The following is a 20,829-nucleotide window of genomic DNA, read 5'->3' on the forward strand; positions in this document are numbered from 1 at the left end:
AATTACAGTAAATAAAAGGAAACATAAAAACAGGGCTATAAAGCTGAAACATTTCAAAAAGCAGGGACAACCAAATACATCATAAAATACCACATCCAAGGGTAATAAATAACACAAGATCAAGAACGTAAAAACATATGGCCTAAAAACAAGAATAACAGGTCAAAAAGGGCAAAGTAAACTAGACATTACTGCAGGAGCAGCTTGCAGTAAGAACTTCAGATAAAGCATGTTTAAAACTGGACAGAGGAATGGAAGAGACCAGTTTCAAACGGGACTGCAGGTCGTTCCACGACCAGGGACCAAAGTAAGAGAGACTCTTTTTTCCAGATTCTGTTCGCATAATTGGCACTTTGAATTTCAACCAGCTATTTGATCTTAAATTATGGGAGTTGTTTATCGCTACAAACGTAGATATGAGGGTAGTTTGCCCTACTATTTCACTCTCAAACACATAGACACCTGTTTCACTCTACTATTTCACTCTCAAACACATAAACACCTGTTTCACTCTACTATTTCACTCTCAAACACATAGACACCTGTTTCACTCTACTATTTCACTCTCAAACACATAGACACCTGTTTCACTACTATTTCACTCTCAAACACATAGACACCTGTTTCACTCTCAAACACATAGACACCTGTTTCACTCTACTATTTCACTCTCAAACACATAAACACCTGTTTCACTCTACTATTTCACTCTCAAACACATAGACACCTGTTTCACTCTACTATTTCACTCTCAAACACATAAACACCTGTTTCACTCTACTATTTCACTCTCAAACACATAGACACCTGTTTCACTACTATTTCACTCTCAAACACATAGACACCTGTTTCACTCTCAAACACATAGACACCTGTTTCACTCTACTATTTCACTCTCAAACACATAAACACCTGTTTCACTCTACTATTTCACTCTCAAACACAGAGACACCTGTTTCACTCTACTATTTCACTCTCAAACACATAGACACCTGTTTCACTCTCAAACACATAGACACCTGTTTCACTCTCAAACACATAGACACCTGTTTCACTCTCAAACACATAAACACCTGTTTCACTCTACTATTTCACTCTCAAACACAGAGACACCTGTTTCACTCTACTATTTCACTCTCAAACACAGAGACACCTGTTTCACTCTCAAACACATAGACACCTGTTTCACTCTCAAACACATAGACACCTGTTTCACTCTCAAACACATAGACACCTGTTTCACTCTACTATTTCACTCTCAAACACATATACACCTGTTTCACTCTCAAACACATAGACACCTGTTTCACTCTCAAACACATAGACACCTGTTTCACTCTCAAACACATAAACACCTGTTTCACTCTACTATTTCACTCTCAAACACATATACACCTGTTTACTCTACTATTTCACTCTCAAACACATAAACACCTGTTTCACTCTACTATTTCACTCTCAAACACAGAGACACCTGTTTCACTCTACTATTTCACTCTCAAACACATAGACACCTGTTTCACTCTCAAACACATAGACACCTGTTTCACTCTACTATTTCACTCTCAAACACAGAGACACCTGTTTCACTCTCAAACACATAGACACCTGTTTCACTCTCAAACACATAGACACCTGTTTCACTCTACTATTTCACTCTCAAACACATAGACACCTGTTTCACTCTACTATTTCACTCTCAAACACATAGACACCTGTTTCACTCTACTATTTCACTCTAAAACACATGGACACCTGTTTCACTCTACTATTTCACTCTCAAACACAGACACCTGTTTCACTCTACTATTTCACTCTCAAACACATAGACACCTGTTTCACTACTATTTCACTCTCAAACACATATACACCTGTTTCACTCTACTATTTCACTCTCAAACACATAGACACCTGTTTCACTCTACTATTTCACTCTCAAACACATAGACACCTGTTTCACTCTCAAACACATAAACACCTGTTTCACTCTACTATTTCACTCTCAAACACATAGACACCTGTTTACTCTACTATTTCACTCTCAAACACAGAGACACCTGTTTCACTCTCAAACACATAGACACCTGTTTCACTCTCAAACACATAGACACCTGTTTCACTCTACTATTTCACTCTCAAACACATAGACACCTGTTTCACTCTCAAACACATAAACACATGTTTCACTCTACTATTTCACTCTCAAACACATATACACCTGTTTACTCTACTATTTCACTCTCAAACACATAGACACCTGTTTCACTCTCAAACACATAGACACCTGTTTCACTCTCAAACACATAGACACCTGTTTCACTCTACTATTTCACTCTCAAACACATAGACACCTGTTTACTCTACTATTTCACTCTCAAACACATAGACACCTGTTTCACTCTCAAACACATAGACACCTGTTTCACTCTACTATTTCACTCTCAAACACATAGACACCTGTTTCACTCTCAAACACATAGACACCTGTTTCACTCTACTATTTCACTCTCAAACACATAGACACCTGTTTACTCTACTATTTCACTCTCAAACACATAGACACCTGTTTCACTCTCAAACACATAGACACCTGTTTCACTCTACTATTTCACTCTCAAACACATAGACACCTGTTTACTCTACTATTTCACTCTCAAACACAGAGACACGTGTTTCACTCTCAAACACATAAACACCTGTTTCACTCTACTATTTCACTCTCAAACACATAGATACCTGTTTCCGCGAAGCTGCTGCCTGCGATGGCCTCACTGGCTGGCTTGGCAACCAGGCGTCTCCGTCCTGTCTTTGATGCACATGCGCAGTACCGATCATCCGGGGAAAACGTGACATCACAGTGACCGGAAAAACAAGCAGCTCCCAGTGCTTCTCCACAGAAAAAACGTCTAGCCGTCCTCATACGTCCAAAGTGTGGGAGCATTTCACCCACAATAATGTGAAGTGCAAAATCTGCTAAATAAGCTGAACTCGCTTATAGGGGTGTCACAATATATCGTCCCACGAAATTTCGCGATAGTAAAACGTCACGATATGTATCGTTGAGATAAAATCTCATATCGCAAAAAAAAAAAAAAAAAAAAAAAAAAAAAATTTTTTTTTTTTTTTTTTTCAAAAAATAGACTAAGAAACGTCTTTGTTCGTTGAAGTTCAATGTGTGGAAAGTAGTTCAGTTGAACAAGTCTCTGAAGAGACACATGAGAAGTTATACAGGAGAGAAACCATTCAATTGAGTTTCTGGCAAAACTGTTTACTTGACAGGAAAAACTGAAGATGCATAAAAAATAGATTAAGAAAAGTCTTGTTGTTTGAGTTTGAAGAAAAACTGAAGATGCATAATGAGAATTTATACTGCTGAGAAACCTTTTAGTTCAAAGTAAATCTAAGTGACGGTGTAACTCATTCTATTTCAAGATAAGCCTTATCTCCAATCTCATGTTTTTTCTAGTTGTTATTGTAATAACAATTTCCCACAACAGCATGTTTTGTATTTGTGCATTTCAAATAAAATACTACTTTTCCAGTCATATATTGTCATTATTCAAGTTTAAAAAAATATTGTTAAAATCGTATCGTATCGTATCGTTATCGTGAACCCAGTATCGTGATACGTATCGTATCGTGAACTGAGTGTATCGTGACACCCCTACTCGCTTATCATGGCAGCACGAGTATGATGCATGAGCATCTCAAAAGGAAGCACGTTGTGGCGAATGCAGATGAAGGCTAATTAGCTTGTTAGCTCACTGGAAACCGCAACGTTATTAGCTGCTAACGTTAGCTATTGGCTAACGATATTAACTCATTGAGTGCCAATAACGACTAAAGTCGTCAATTCAAATAGTAACGTAGAGTGCCAATGACGACTAAAGTCGTCAATTGCGTTTTTTGACAGTGGGACGTGGATCAAAGCCTGATGCATCTCCTGTAAAAATATGGGGGATGTTGAAGGTGTATAAGCTATTTTACGGACCCATTAGGTGGTGACAGTGCTCTCCAGATTAGAGAAAGGTGAGGAAAAAAACAGAGAAGAAGCCGTGGGCACACGGAAACCGATGCATGCTGTAACGTTAGCTGTGCCTGTGAACAGCAGCCAATCTGCTCCCACAATTGAGCCTTTCTGTCTGTTGCGATAGCCCCTCCACATGATTAGTTGCCAGAAAAGGAGCACCTAACACCAGCGTCTTTCTGAAAAGATAAATTATTCTCAGCTGGAAGCGCTGGGAGCCGGCGACAAAAATGGCGGAGCGCTGTGAAAATAGGCTGGGTGCAGCAGGTGCACTTTGAAACGTGCAGCGGAAAATTCAGAGCAGAGAGCCACCAGAGACACTCCCACGGAGGAGGGGTTTGCAGTTGAGGGCCGAGGGGGGTGGGGCACGCAGGGCACCACACAACACTGACCCAGACAGCAGGCTCGATGGACAGATTGGCAAACACAAGCTAGAATATCTGATGTCCACCAGCAGTAAATCAAGACCAGCAAGAAGATGTAGTGTCTGCGCACGCAGGGGCCAGCGCTGCTGGTTGCAGCTAAAAAATATTTGTTTTTGCTGTTTTATTGAAGGAAATTATTTTTGAGGTGTCACTACATCAGAAAATATTAGCTTCAGAGTCAGTGATGTGCCTGAAATGCTTCATTTCACAAAAGGCTCATTATCTCAGCTTCTAGTTTGAAATGTCTGTTTTTGCTGAAACCAACCTATCTTCTACTGCTCATAACTAAAGAACGGAAAATGATATCAATAAACTTTTTTTGCTGATGATACAAGATAGTCTCATCGTTCTTTGGGCGAGTTCGGTGTTTACATAGTAATATCACACAATATTCTGTGGGTCTTGAGAAATCACACTGAAAACGCTCTGAAAGGGCTGGCACTGGGAGCATCCGTTTTCCAAAAGTGGCTGGCACTCAATGAGTTAACGTTAAAAGCCTGCTCCAACGTTGTCATCATAGCAACGTTAAGCTCATGTGTTGCTGACGGGAATACTGGAAACCTCATTTTACTCCACAGTTTGCACTCTACTTACGACATTTAAAAAGTGTTTGATGACTGAGAAGACTGAAACTATTTATTTTTGTTCATATTTTGGTTGCATACATAGTGAATAGTTTTTGGTTTCCATTTCCATTCCACATAGTAGTGCCCTAATTTTATTTTGCATTATTCATTCAATGGATAGTACATATTTCATTGCACCATATGTTTTCAATTTCAATGTGTACTATTTTGCAGTTTTGCAATTTGCACTATATTACATTTATTACATGCAAGTACATTGATGCCAGAAATAAATATGCTGCTACATGCTCTAAACTTTAAAGTTCATGAAAATATTATTTTTGAGTGAATTATCATCATTAATTGTCTTTGTCTTTGTCTTGGCACATGCTTAAAACAACTTGAAGCTAAATTTAGAAGCTGATGATAGCTAAATCAGAGCGATTGAGTAATTGTGCGATATGATCCGATTAGTCGACTAATCGTTAAAATAATCTGTGACTAGTCGACTATCAAAATAATCGTTTGTGGCAGCCCTATTTCACTCTCAAACACATAGACACCTGTTTCACTCTACTATTTCACTCTCAAACACATAGACACCTGTTTCACTCTACTATTTCACCTCAAACACATAGACACCTGTTTCACTCTACTATTTCACTCTCAAACACATAGACACCTGTTTCACTCTACTATTTCACTCTCAAACACATAGACACCTGTTTCACTCTACTATTTCACTCTCAAACACATAGACACCTGTTTCACTCTACTATTTCACTCTCAAACACATAAACACCTGTTTCACTCTACTATTTCACTCTCAAACACATAGACACCTGTTTCACTCTACTATTTCACTCTCAAACACATAAACACCTGTTTCACTCTACTATTTCACTCTCAAACACATAGACACCTGTTCACTCTGTGAACCATCTGCCCCTGCAACAGACCGTGCCGTAGAGTAATATCCCTTTGTGTTGTAAAGCCAAAGAGTTTAAAAGCTAAGAGACGAAGTTCCGGTGCTTTTTTGACCACAGCGCTGCTGCCATTTTGGCCTGAAAACGACTACTTGCGCCAATGGGAACATTGAGAGAGAGATACCACACCATGACTGGGAGGAACACAGGCCAATTCGGTAGAAGGTACTTTTGTACGGCACTTTGTAGGCGGGACGTTTTACTGTCGTCATTACGGTAGTCTCCTTCAGGCCAAAATGACGGAGTTGCTCTGCGCTGATGTTGCAATGGAACAACCTATTAGCCTTCAGTTGTTAGCAATGTAAGGTCTTTGGTAAAACAATCCAGCAGATTCCAGATGGTAGAACACAAAGTAAATGCACAGTAGAAGCTGTCAATCTTCTCACCGAGGGTCTCTTTTGTTTACGATAATTATAATAATATCTCAAAATTAATGTGGTGATTATTTATTGATGTTAAAATGCTACACACATGCAGCACCTTTAAATCCAGGCCGTTAAACTCTGCATTACGACAGCAGCTCACCGCAGCACTCTTTGGCTGAGCAGTCCGTGTCCATGACAACACCAAGCCGAGCGAGGAGAGAGTGAGCTGTACAACTGTGGGCTACAATTCATCCACGCACACGGCAGCTGTGTCCTGCTTTAACTCTCAGTTTTTACTCCCTGCTCATCCTTTCTCTGCTCTGCTCTCCTCCCAAACTCCTTTTCTGTCTCTTTGAATTATACTCTCTCTCCTCCCCACCTCTCTGAATATTTGTACAACTCAACAGCTGAGACAACGATGTGTGTGTGTGTGTGTGTGTGTGTGTGTGTGTGTGTGAGAGAGATAGAGAGAGAGAGATTGACTGGTGCCTGTGGTTTCTGGTGATACTCGGTCTGTAGACCTTCTCTGGCTTGCTGATCATTTATGATCTCTGATGCTGGCCAAAGCGTATAGAAGGCAAGAGATGAAACAGCAGCACAGAACCATGAGAGAGACACACACATCATGAGCGAGAAGAACACAGGCCATTTCAGTTGAGGTACTTTTGCACGGCACTTTGTAGGTGTCATTATGGTAGTCACCTTCAAGTCCAAAATGGCGGATATGTAGCTCTGCTGCTGTGTGCTGTTGTTGCAATGCAAGAACCCATTAGCTTTCACTTCTCGACAAGTCACTAGGGGTGGGAATCACCAGATGCCCCACGATACGAATCCCACTTGATTTGGGGGCGGAACACGGCAGGATTGGCCAATGCCAAAGCCAGTCCCAGTGGGATAGCAGGATGTAAAAAAACGGAATTCTCCTTTAAACGTGCTGTCAAACGCTCCTCTATTCAACTGTGTGTGTGTGTGTGTGTGTGTGTGTGTGTGTGTGTGTGTGTGTGTGTGTCTATGGCCTACATGGCCAGCAGATGGCTCCCTGTCAAGGAAAAGCTGTTAGCCATGTCTGGAGTACTCAGTTATTAGAAGAAATGCAGTCTCTCTCTCTCGCACACGCACACACGCACACGCACACACACACACACACACACACACACACACACACACACACACACACACACACACACACACACACACACACACACACACACACACACACACACACACACACAGTACACAAAGTCAGTCCCCTGTGCTCCTTCAACCTTCAGCTTAATAGATCCGCTTGAGGCAATTTGGACAGTCTGTCAGAGAGACAGTTGTCAGAGAGGCATTCTGTCAGATATTCTGTCAGATATTCTGTCAGAGAGACATTCTGTCAGACAGTCTGTCAGAGAGACATTCTGTCAGAGAGACATTCTGTCAGACAGTCTGTCAGAGAGACATTCTGTCAGACAGTCTGTCAGAGAGACATTCTGTCAGAGAGACATTCTGTCAGACAGTCTGTCAGAGAGACATTCTGTCAGAGAGACATTCTGTCAGACAGTCTGTCAGAGAGACATTCTCTGACATTCTGTCAGAGAGACATTCTGTCAGAGAGACATTCTGTCAGAGAGACAGTCTGTCAGACAGACAGTCTGTCAGAGAGACATTCTGCCAGATATTCTGTCAGAGAGACAGTCTGCAGAGAGACATTCTGTCAGAGAGACATTCTGTCAGAGAGACATTCTGTCAGACAGACAGTCTGTCAGAGAGACAGTCTGTCAGAGAGACAATATGTCAGAGAGACAGTCTGTCAGAGAGACAGTCTGACAGAGAGACAATCTGTCAGAGAGATAGTCTGTCAGACAGTCTGTCAGAGAGACAGTCTGTCAGACAGACATTCTGTCAGAGAGACATTCTGTCAGACAGACAGTCTGTCAGAGAGACAGTCTGTCAGACAGACAATATGTCAGAGAGACAGTCTGTCAGAGAGACAGTATGTCAGAGAGACAAGTGTGACCGTTGTTTGGTGATGCATATCAGCGATCACCTCTCTCTCTATTACACTGACTAGTGGCACAAGGCCTTAGAAAGAGAACAGCCAGTTCAATGAGACTGTGTGTCCAGTGGTCCTAAGGAGAGTTGAGAGGTGGAACATCATTTCAGCAGAACGTTTTATTACGATGGGTAATAGCTTGGCTAAACGCCGGAAGCTGGTCTCTCTGACAAGCTTGGGTGGGAGGGGAGAATCAGCTGCACCTCAAATCTGACTGGACAGCGGGTTAAGGCCTGAGTGCTGGGGATGTGAACTATACTGGATTCTTATGCCCTAATCCAGTGGTTCCCAACCTACGGTACGCGTACCGTAGGTGGTACTTGCGCCCCCTGCTGGTGGTACTTGGAAGGCTCTGTGAAAATTCAAATCTTTTTTTTTTTTTTTTTTAGTTTTTGTGCAAAATCCATGGTGGTCATTAGTAGTAGTTTTCAAACATGTGAAAGTGAAATAATAATAATAATTATTAATATTATTGGCAGTGTTTCTCAAGGTAGGTGGTACTTGCGCCCCCCCTGCTGGTGGTACTTGATCCCTCGAATCCCAATGTTTAAATTATGAAATAAACCCAACTTTAAAATCAATTGTAAAACATGTTTATCTATCAAAATAATACTACGAATGAAAATAAACTTGTGATCATTGAAATTGAGGTTTATTTTGTTGTCTTGAGATTTAGAAACAAATATTTGTTTCTGACGGACACTATACCTGTTGCGCATGCACAATTACCTGCTCGCCCCGCATGGTTACACAAGTGGTGAACAAAGACGAGGAGGGATGCTAAAGTGGATCAAAACGGGAGGGACTCGTAAAAGAGCTGTAGTAGAGGAGAGCAGCAACGATGAAGCACAAGGAGGTGAAGACAGCAGTCAACCCAGCACAAGTGCAGCTGCTGCAGGTTGCACATAGGCTGCAGGTTGGAATAAATTTGCCTCCTGCGTGAACTGTGCATAGCTGAATAGACTGTATTTTAACGTCGGTCATATGGTGGTACTTGGAGAGCCAACTACTTTCTCAGGTGGTACTTGGTGTAAAAAGGTTGGGAACCACTGCCCTAATCAACAATGCATCTGTGTTGCTGAGAACGGTGTGCTGCAACACAGATGTTCACAGCAAGGATCCCCTCCTGCCTCAAATGTATTGAGTTGAACCTGATTAGATGTGGGTATTGATTGTAGTATTAACGTGAACTTTCATTGCAGCTCTGATTCACTGACAAATGTGTTGATCACAAAAAACTTCACTGAGAGCTAGGAAAAAACAGGGCAAAAACAAACATTGGTATTAGTTTATGAGTGCATAATCAAAAAATAAGTGCAATAAATCAAATAAAAGTGACCACATTATCACAAGGCACTGGCTGAAATCTATGACCACACCAACACTCTAAAATAAATGCAGTTTTGTGTGGGAATCTATGAGTAGTGGATGAGTATGTTAGCATGTTCCTGCTTAGCTCCACCTCTCCTTCTTCATCTCTATCATGAAGATGATGTTAAAATGGCAGACTTAATCTTTGCCCCCCACCCTGAAAGGATATTGGTGTTCTGGCTCTATTTGTCAGCCCCACTCAGTTCTTCTCACACACAGTCCAAACAGCATGCTTCTGGGCGGTACCGGGTGTTTTCACCTCTGGCTCCTACAGCTCGTCATGTCACCGGATAACTAAGCCACATCCAAATTTGGAATAATGAGATGAAATACAGCATGTAAATAAGTTTGCCATTTTATCCATGGGCCAACAGGCGGCTTTTAGATGGGAGCGCTTGTTTCGACCTTCTAACGCTCCGCTGCGAGTGAGGAACCCGCACAGATGGCAGGAGTGCTTCACAGTTAGCTTCCTGCACAGATGGGAGACTGTGTGTGATTGTGCATTTGTGTGTGGGTGTGGGGGTGTGTAGGTAGTCAAAAAGAAATTAGTATCAGTATCTCAGTACCTACTAGGTACTACTGACAGTCTTATTTTTTACCCTTCTATTTTTTGGACTATAAGCCACGGTCTTTGTTTTTTCAGTCTCCTCCTGCTTGTTGGCTCCCTGTTCGCTGACAGAGACATGGGTAGTGCCTAATAAAGAAATAAATGGCAATCAAATCAATGGAGAGGATGCTGTTGACCTTTGTGTGCGACAGTGGTGTGGTGTCTCCATGGTGTCTGTGGCATCAGGCAGTTGGCATTATGATTGGTAAATGTGACATTACACAACACAGAGAGGCAAAATTCACAACTATAAATGGGTTCCAACAACAGTATTGGTTTTCCACTGTACTTGGCTTAGCTTCCTGCTAGCATTATGAGCACTTATGGGCACTAAAGTCCATGTGACGTCACTTACAGCACTGGTTCTCAAAGTGGGGATCGGGGGCCCAAGGGGTCCTTGAGGGGGTTCCAGGGGGTCCTCTAATCTGACGCTGCCAGATGGATGTAGGTTGCTTCACATTTGTTGCACAACCTACATCCATCTGGAATCGGCCAAGCTAAACTGCTGAAGAGGGCGGTCACTTTTTTCAAGCTACTTGGCAGGTGATTGGTTGGACCGTCTGTCTATCACCGTCTGGGCGTGCCAACGCCAACCAATCAGATCGACTTGCCTTCATGACGTAGCAGCTGCAGCGCCGGGAGAGAAATGTAAACAGGACTACAATTTGAGCATCGAATGTTAAGAGCTAAATAGTTAGCATGGAGGTCGCAGATTTTTGCTGTTTTTGTAAGGTGAATATGTTGGGTGCAAACATTGACTATTCAATTTGCCAAAAGAAAGAAGAATAACTGCAGATGTCTGACTGAGGATGAACGCTTAGTGCAGGTAGGCAATTTTTGCACGTTAAATGTTACGGATTAACTGATGTTACACTAACGTTAGCAACATTTGCGAGTTAGCTTGGCACTAGCAATACACAACTAGCTATACGTCTGATGATTAATGTTAACGTTAACAGCGATGAATTACTAACACTTATCGTTGTTCGTTTCTTCAGGGAACTGATGACACGATATGACACGGAGTGGCATGCACCCTGGACGGCTAACGTAGGATCATGGCAATAACATCAGCCAAATGCTTTGATACAATAGAATGATTTAACGCTACTATTTAGCATTAAGGACTGGTGAATTTTAACATATTTGTCAGTGGAATGGTAGATGTTCACGCGTGACTGGAGAATGTTATTTGCTTACTTTTGTGAGAATAAACCAATAAACAGAGCAAAGACGGCTGTGTGGTGTTGTTGTTAGATAATCTGCTGGTCAGAGGCACGATTGGATAATGATAAGATGTTGATGTAAATTCATAAAGATGTTGATGTCAGATGAATCTGCGAAAGGGAGCTGCCTGGAGCCCAGAGACGTCAAGGTACCAAGGTATGCACAGAGAAGAGGAAATACACCCTTAGCAGCCTCCAAAAATCTTGTGAAAGCTTTAGATTTATATTAATTGAAATGTGATATTTTTTTTACAAGTCGGCACATAGGTTAGTACAGTAAGTACACCATGCAGCATGTATTTGGATATAATCTCAAACTTTAAGAATGGTTCCTTGTTTATTTATTCCTAGTATTGGCTCCCATGCCGTTTGTTTACCCCCTATCAAAAGTACGAGTGCAAAATCTTAAGCTATGTTCTATCGATAAACAATATTTACCAATCACCAGTAAAGCTGTGTTCACACCAAGATATTTATTTTTCGCTCTGTCGCTTGATTCAACCCTTTGGAATCGCTCTGTCGCTCTGTTTAAATCGCTCATCAACAGGCACACGATTTGACGGACATGTGGGGGCTATAACGTTACGCAATGTCATGATATTTGTCCACTACGAGCCACCGTCATTGTTTACAAGCTAAAGCCTATCAGCGTGCTCCTAATGCGAGCTCCATACCGGTAGGACAGACTTCACTTCATGTCAGCTGTCAGCCTGTCAATGCGGTTTGTTGCCACACAATAAACCAGCGGTTTGTTCCAAGCCAGTGTGATCCTTGACTCGCTCTCACACGGCAGCCAATCAGCGTTGAACAGCGAGCGACTGATGCCAGCGTATTTTCGCTCGAGTTGGGATATTTCATCTCGAGCGACGAGCGAATTTTCTCCCTATCGCTCTGTCTCTGCCGCTCCGACGCCCAGCGATTTTTCTCCCAGGCGAATATACGCTCAATCGCTCGTTTGCATTGACTTTGTATGTAAACTCGACGCCAGCAAAAAACTTTAATAGGTCGGTGTGAACGCACCTTAACACATTAAATTGCCAGATTTGAGCTTGGCGCAATAACCTCCACCTATGCTCGGTGACGGTGTTAACGGGCAATTTCTCGAGTAACAGCTCCAAAATATCGGACAGAAAGGACTACAATATGCTTGTGAGAGCGATATTCACACTTCACAGTATAATTTATTGAATGAAGAGATCATTAAACTTGAAGGAAAAGCTCACAGTTCTCCCAATGAACTGATCTTTGTAGTTCTGTGTTGATTAGCTAATATTTCAGTGGCATTTTGATTAACGTTATGATTTATTTCCATTTGGAACAAAATGTTGATTTAACAGATTAAATGTTTACTGGGCAGTGGTGAGAGGGGCTTTGTGATTGTGTGACTCTTGTGTGAATGGCTGCTAAATTCTGAAAATAGGTGTCTATTGCATTATTCCGGCTAACGTTATCAGTTGTTTGTAATGGTATGCAGACCCTGAAAGACTAGCGCTTGCAAGCTAACCGCCGGTTGATTGGACATTGTTATGAACAGATGCTTAGCTTGAACAAGAAAGCTTGAAAGAAACCGTACCCACTACAGGAAAATCCTTAAACAAAATCCTACTGATCATGCCATTCAGAAATGCATCAGCAACCATCCCATTCCATTCCATGAAATCTCATCATCGCCTTGCACCCCTTAAAACCGATAACGTTAGCTGGAGTAATAAAACACATATTTTCTGAACTTACCACTTCAGTTCTACAGAGTCCCATATATGCACAGCTCTTCTGCATTGTTCCTTCTGACATAAATCGAAGTTCTCTCAGCCCGGCAACGGTCTGAAGGCTGGCTCCCCAAATCCTACAACAATGAGTCTTGTTTACTAACGTTCATAGTTGATCATGTTACAGCAATACAGTTACGGTTTCGTACTCACTGTAAGATCAAGTAACGTTTATGTTAGCTTATTGTTTTGAATAGAATGTTTGACCCCAACATACAACATAACTGTTGTACCTAGCCCACTAACTTATTTTGACTATAATTCCATCCATAAACACAATGATAGAATGACTATTTTGGTCATGGGTTTCGTACACTTTCAGATAAAATCTTATCAGAGGGGGAAGTTGGGACAAAATCTTATCAAATAGGGGTCTAAAGTGGTCTAATGGCTCATTTATACTCCATTTTCATACGTTTCAAACGTTATTATCGTCACTGCCCACATACTTCTATGCGTCTTTCACGTTGGTATCATGTTAAGCAATACATTCACCAGTGGGCAGTAGAGTCAAATGTATGAGTGTGTGTGTGGTTTTGCTCCGTTTCATGTGTATCCGTAAGCTTTCAGAGGACAGACAGAAAACGCACGAAATGAATGCAGAGTACGGACAGAAGGCTCTGTCTGTCTCCGTCTCCGTCTTGAACGTAGAGTATAATTGGGCCTTAGGTTGTGTCAGTTTAGATTCAAGATTCAAGATTCAAGATTTTTATTGTCACTCCATGGTACAAGTATCACGTGTGAAATTCTTGTGCTGTGGACTCCGTTTACAACATAGTACAAATATAACAGGGCATATGAGTGCAAAAACAACAAGAGACACAACAAGCAATAAGGCAGTATAGTGATAAGACAAGTCAGAGACAGTGGCATATTCACTGCACATAGGTGCACTGCACATGTCGTGTGCATACTTTAGACGTGCTTAAACATTTTAAATTCGGCGTATTTGACATACAGGTGCAAATAGCATATTCCTTATTAAACATACAATTAAACTTGGCGTTTTAAATTCGGCGTATTTGACATACAGGTGCAAATAGCATATTCCTTATTAAACATACAATTAAACATTAGACATACGTAATGGTAGCAGCTACAGTACGGTACAGTACGGCTACTACACTATTTGTGTATGTTAAGGAGTCTCGTGGCCTGCGGGAAGAAACTGTTCCTCGGGTTCCTAGGGGTCGTTGACTTGAGGAAGTTTAGGAACCACTGCATAAAACTACAAGAGAAAAGCAATTTCACAACACGGCCTGCAAGGTTCGAACGGCAGATCCTCCCCTCTCGGTCGACAAAGAATCACTGTGTGTGTTTCTAGTTTAATTAAAATCTAGCGTTTTTAACCTTCAACCCCAGTCTATTGGCTGAGTCATCACTGGCAAAGATGTACTAGCTCCCCTATTCATTAAGGAGGCCAGCTTAGGCGTAGCGCTGCAGATCACAGCAGGCTTAAACACTACTTATCATCTGTTCTTAGAGCCTTACACACACTCCCAGAACACAGCGCTGAATCTTCACACACACACACACACACACACACACACACACACACACACACACACACACACACACACACACACACACACACACACACACACACACAGACACACACACACACACACACACACTCCCAGAACACAGCGCTGAATCTTCACACACACACACACACACACACACACACACACACACACACACACACACACACACACACACACACACACACACACACACACACACACACACACACACACACTCACACACACACACACACACACACACTCCCAGAACACAGTGCTGAATCTTCACACACACACACACACACACACACACACACACACACACACACACACACACACACACACACACACACACACACACACACACACACACACACTCCCAGAACACAGCGCTGAATTTTCACACATACACACACTCCCAGAACACAGCGCTGAATCTTCACACATACACACACACACTCCGAGAACACAGCGCTGAATCTTCACACACACACACACACACGCACACACACACACACACACACACACACTCCCAGAACACAGCGCTGAATCTTCACACACACACACACACGCACACACACACACACTCCCAGAACACAGCGCTGAATCTTCACACATACACACACAATCCCAGAACACAGCGCTGAATCTTCACACACACACACACACACACACACACACACACACACACACACACACACACTCCCAGAACACAGCGCTGAATCTTCACACACACACACACACACACACACACACACACACACACACACACACACACACACACTCCCAGAACACAGCACTGAATCTTCACACATACACACACACTCCCAGAACAGAGGGCTGAATCTTCACACATACACACACACTCCCAGAACAGAGCGCTGAATCTTCACACACACACACACACACACACACACACACACACACACACACACACACACACACACACTCCCAGAACACAGTGCTGAATCTTCACACACACACACACACACACACACACACTCCGAGAACATAGCGCTGAATCTTTTTTCTAGGATAACTCTCTTAATAAATACACACACACACACACACACACACACACACACACACACACACACACACACACACACACACACACACACACACAGACACACACACGAATACAGTCTGCTACCTATTGATTCTGCAAAATAATAAAACTCGATGACTCACAAAAGATTGCATAATTACAATTGTCAGCGGAAAACACATTCAGAAAAACATGGGGTAAAAACATTAAAGTCGCAAGTAGCGCGAGGGTCGGAGATGTTTCAGAGGCTGAAAACAAATCTTGTCTGAGATGACAGGGTTGAGAGGCGGACCATAATAGCGTGTCGATGATTTGATTTGACAATTCTGGGGACTGGCTTTGGCATTGGCCAATCCTGGCGTATTCCGCCCCCAGATCGAGTGGGATTCAGCGTGTTGTCATGCTACGCGAGTGGGATCCACCGAGTACCAGGCAGCCAGCTGCTTCTGTGTGGAACGGAGCGGACAATCTGATGCATGAGTGCTGCCCGTCCGCCTGGAATCTCCGAGGGGTAACCCCTGACAACCAGGCTCTCTGAGGCACACGCCAGTTACGCTATTGCGGTAAATACAATATTCCTGGATTGCGAGTTTAACGAGCCAGTTACATTTCTTTGCATTCTTAGACATTACCGTTTGCTTTATTTTGTATGTTACATACAATTGGCCAAGTTAGTAGTTAGTTTATGGGCTAGAAATTCTGCCAGATTACAGACACTAGGTGCCATTTTCTACTTCATTTGGAGGAGACAATTATCCTGAAATGAAGATTGATTGACAGCTGCCATGTCATGAAATGATTGGTTGAAATGGGGTAGAAATTTGATAGTACTATGTGACGTCAGCAAACTGTAGATTACGGTTATGAATGAAATCTTGAAAAATGAACTTTTGATGTGAAAAAGTGTGGAAAACTAAAGAAATTTGATTTTTGTATTTTTTTTGGCATACATTATTAACTCATTGAGTGCCAAGGATGAGTATGTTCGTCAATTCGTTTAGTAACGTAGAGTGCCAAGGACGAGTATGTTCGTCAATTGCGTTTTTTGACGGTGGGACGTGGATCAATGCCTAATACATCTCCTGTAAAATTTTGGGGCATGTTGAATGTGTATAACCTATTTTACCGACCCATTAGGTGGCGACAGTGCTCTCCAGATTAGAGAAAGTTGAGTAAAAACAGCAGAAAAAGCCGTGATGAAACCATTGAATGGTTTGGCTTTTCGATGTCGCGCTGGGAGCCGGCGCACAACGGTGGGGGGCTCCGAAAATAGACTCTGGGTGCAGCACACTTTGAAATGCGCAGCTTCATCCCAGCTCACAACCGAAACCCCAGAAACGAGCGAGCCCGATCCAGACTCCCCCGACGAGCGGCGGCCATCCGAACGTGGATCCGCAAGCAGCAGAGACTCGCCTGACAAGCAGCAGAGCGAGCAAAGCCACCAGAGACACACCCACGGAGGAGGAGTTTGGAGTTGAGGGGGGTGGGGGTGCTGTTATATTGAAGGAAATTACTGTTCAGATGTTTCAGGTCAGAAAATATTAGTTTCAGAGTCAGTGATTTGCTTGAAATGCTTAATTTCACAAAAGGCTCAATATCTCAGCTTTCTAGATGGAAACGCCTGTTTTTGCTGTTTTTGACCTATCTTCTCCGGCTGATAACTAAAGAACGGAAAATGATATCAATAAACTTTTTTTTGCTGCTGATACAATAGAGTCTCATCGTTCTTGTGCGTGTTCGGTGTTTACATAGTAATATCACACAATATTCTGTGGGCCTTGAGAAATCACTGAAAACGCTCTGAAACTCTGGCACTGGGAGCGTCCGTTCTCCAAAAGTGGCTGGCACTCAATGAGTTAAATAGGTGCACTAAATACCCAGGTATTTGAACTAAAAGAAAAGAAAAGTCATTTTTGGGTTCAGCTCGACTTAAGCACTTCAGAAGAACTTGCGGTGCAGAATTGGATGAAAAAACAGACACAAACTGCTGCTATTTTGACATGCTTTAATCTCGGGATTATTATCTGTATCCAACAAAAAAGAAAGGTGGTACATATGAAACTACCCGCTGAAAGTGACTCAGCACTGAACAAAGCATGAATTCCAATCAACAGATGTTTCTATGCTAGGAAGTATTGCTACAGTAAGTGTGCTGGGGAGTGGCATATTCTTGGAAGTAAACTGAAGGTAAGCATGTTTATCCCAGAGTACAGAAAGGAGACTAAGAAGGGCATGTGAGAGTGAGTTATGTGTGTCAGCCAACCAGTTGGACTGTATATTAGGTTTCTGTGGTGTCACGCACACACGCACACACACACACACACACACACACACACGCACACACACACACGCACACACACGGCTACGACGACAAAAGATGAAATAGATGGACAGACAGATAGGAAGTTAGAAAGACACGAGGAGAGATGCGAGCTCGTGTACTGAGGCAACAATCGTCCACCCCGTCCACCCTGCCCCGGTGCCCCGCGTCCGTCTCTCTTACCTGCCCCGCCTCTCTGGATCACCAGGGTGGTCTCGGCTCCCACACTGCACTCCTGGAGCAGCTCCACTACCTGGGTGTGTGTGAAGCCGTGCACAGGCTGCTGGTTGATCTCCATGATCAGGTCTCCCTCGCACAGGCCCGGGCAGCCCAGCGGCTCCAGCACCTGCTTGACCCGCTGGCCGGTGGCGCTGTCAGCGATGGTGAAGCCGAAGCCGTCGGCGCCCTTCACCATGGCCAGGGTCAGCAGCTCGCTCTGGGCAGCGCCCGACGACGCCATGGAGACGCTGTCGGGCGGCGTGATGCCGGTGGTGGGCGGGAGCGAGCCGTCCAAGTGGGTGTCGCCCGGGTGAGGGGCGAGCAGCTGCTGCTGGGCGGTCAAGACAAGTCAAGTCAAGGTTATTTGTATAGGCCTAATTCACAAGCATGGCTTTACAGAGAATGGCGGTCAGGAAGAACCCTTCACATGTTGCTGCTACACATTGTTGGTAATGAGGCAAAGAAGGTCACAAATGAGTTTTGCAGGTATTTTGAGTGATTTGGCTACTTTCATCTCCATAGTACAGTGTGGTGATGGCGAATAATTATTTTCATAAAACAAAAGGGAAAGTATTTATTTTTTATGGTTTTGGTGGAATGCCACTGTAGAAAATACCATATTGTGGAATGTTTAAAGCCATTTTTCGCACATTTTACTTTTAGACACATAACATTAAAATAGTCATAACTTTTGATCTGAGAGAGCTACCACAGTCATTTAAAAAGTTGTATACAGGTGGGAGTTTCTAATTTATGGGAAAAAAATTAAATGTCAAATTCCCACCATGTGAATGGTTTTTGCAGGCCACCACACATGTCTAGCTAACTCTAGCTAAGCACTATCAATAAACAGGATTGAACAATCTTATATTAGAGGAAGAGAGGGGAAGGAGGGGAGAGAATAGAGAGGGAAGATGGTGGGAGAGAAGGCGAGGGGAGAGAGAGTGGGAGGGGGAGAGGGGAGAAAGGAGAGGGAAAGGGGGAGAGAAGAGAGCGAAAGAAGGGAGAGAACAGGGGGGGAGAAGAGAGAGAACAAACAGGGTATGCTGGGGTACTGCAGTGACCTGGTCCTGGCCTGGGTCGGCCATGAAGCGCGCCGTGCGGGAGAGGTAGTCCAGGTAATTGTCGTAGCCCGTCCTGCCATTGACCATGATGGGCCGCTGCTCCATGATGCCCAGCGGGGAGATGATGGTGGTGGTGGTGGTGGTGTTGGCGTTGGCGGGGTCCTCCGGGTCGTAGGGCAAAGGGTAGCCGCGGCACAACACCAGGGTCACGCTTTGGCCGATGGGCACCGACTGGAAGAGTTTGACCACGTCAGCGTGGGTGGTGCCCAGGACACACACGTCGTTGATGTAGACAATGACATCACCTGCAGGGGAAGAACGAACAGGTAAAAATGGCAGGGATGAAACAATTACCGGTTTAATGAAAAACCGTGATAAAATTCCTGATGGTTAGTATTACCGTATCAAATGTTAATTATCATTAAAACCGTGTTACATTACTGTGCTTTGAAAAACACAGTAAATACTGTCGATCATCAACCAAATTAGTTGCGCGCCTGCATCTGGGTCTGAGTTTTGAATATAAAACTTCATTTACTTCATAATATAATACTAATACTTCATTTTATTTAAACAATATCACGATAATAGTGATAAATGATATTTTTGGTGACTATAATCGTGATATCAAATGTTCATACCGTTTCATCTCTAGTCATGGTGAGGAATAGAGGCTGAACCACTGGGTTACAACAGATCAACAGTATATCAGCTCTGGAGTCTTATTGGACTCCCTTCAGTGACATACACATTTCCTGTACTACAGATAATGTCATTACCTGATTTTCAAACGTAAAATGTTGTAGTTGACAAATTGCTAAAATGTTCACCACTTACTGGGCCAACAGCTGTTATTTGCTCGCTGCAATATACTGTAGATAAAGCCACTATTAAATATCCCGGGACAAAAGCGCTCTCCACCCTGCCTTATGCCTTAGCTTTGTCTCAACCAGATGACTGGATATTGCATTGTGTGCAGGCAGGTACCTTTAAAACACTGGGTGAGCGGGAACACAAGGTGATCCATATTAAAGTCTGACAGTACTAGTACCTACTAGGTTGTTAATGAAAACAACAATTATTTTCTTTTTTGATCAAGTTCCCATGTTCTCCCCAACCAAAAGGCGGTGATCTTTTTAATGTATCATGCCCTAGAAAATAAAGGCTTTTTAACCTTTACACCATAGCCGTTTTCACACATGCGCTTTTTACCGTTAAATGACCGGAAAGCGGTCTAATGCCTTGGAGTATGAAAGTTGTTTTCCGGTATAAGCG

The 20,829-nt window shown here is 43.0% G+C and overlaps 1 protein-coding gene across 1 annotated transcript in view; it reads right to left on the reverse strand.

Moving 5' to 3' along the window:
* Nucleotides 1-20,829, reverse strand: part of magi2a (membrane associated guanylate kinase, WW and PDZ domain containing 2a) — a gene marked incomplete at both ends in the record, with an annotated part of 305,378 nt that overhangs the window by 55,347 nt on the left and 229,202 nt on the right. The window contains 2 exons of the mRNA XM_083662535.1: nt 18,455-18,821; nt 19,546-19,859. Coding sequence (XP_083518661.1) covers nt 18,455-18,821; nt 19,546-19,859 — 681 coding nt within the window. The remainder of the gene's footprint in view (nt 1-18,454; nt 18,822-19,545; nt 19,860-20,829) is intronic.

Source organism: Poromitra crassiceps, assembly GCF_964638095.1.
Source record: "Poromitra crassiceps genome assembly, chromosome: 2".
Taxonomy (NCBI): domain Eukaryota; kingdom Metazoa; phylum Chordata; class Actinopteri; order Beryciformes; family Melamphaidae; genus Poromitra; species Poromitra crassiceps.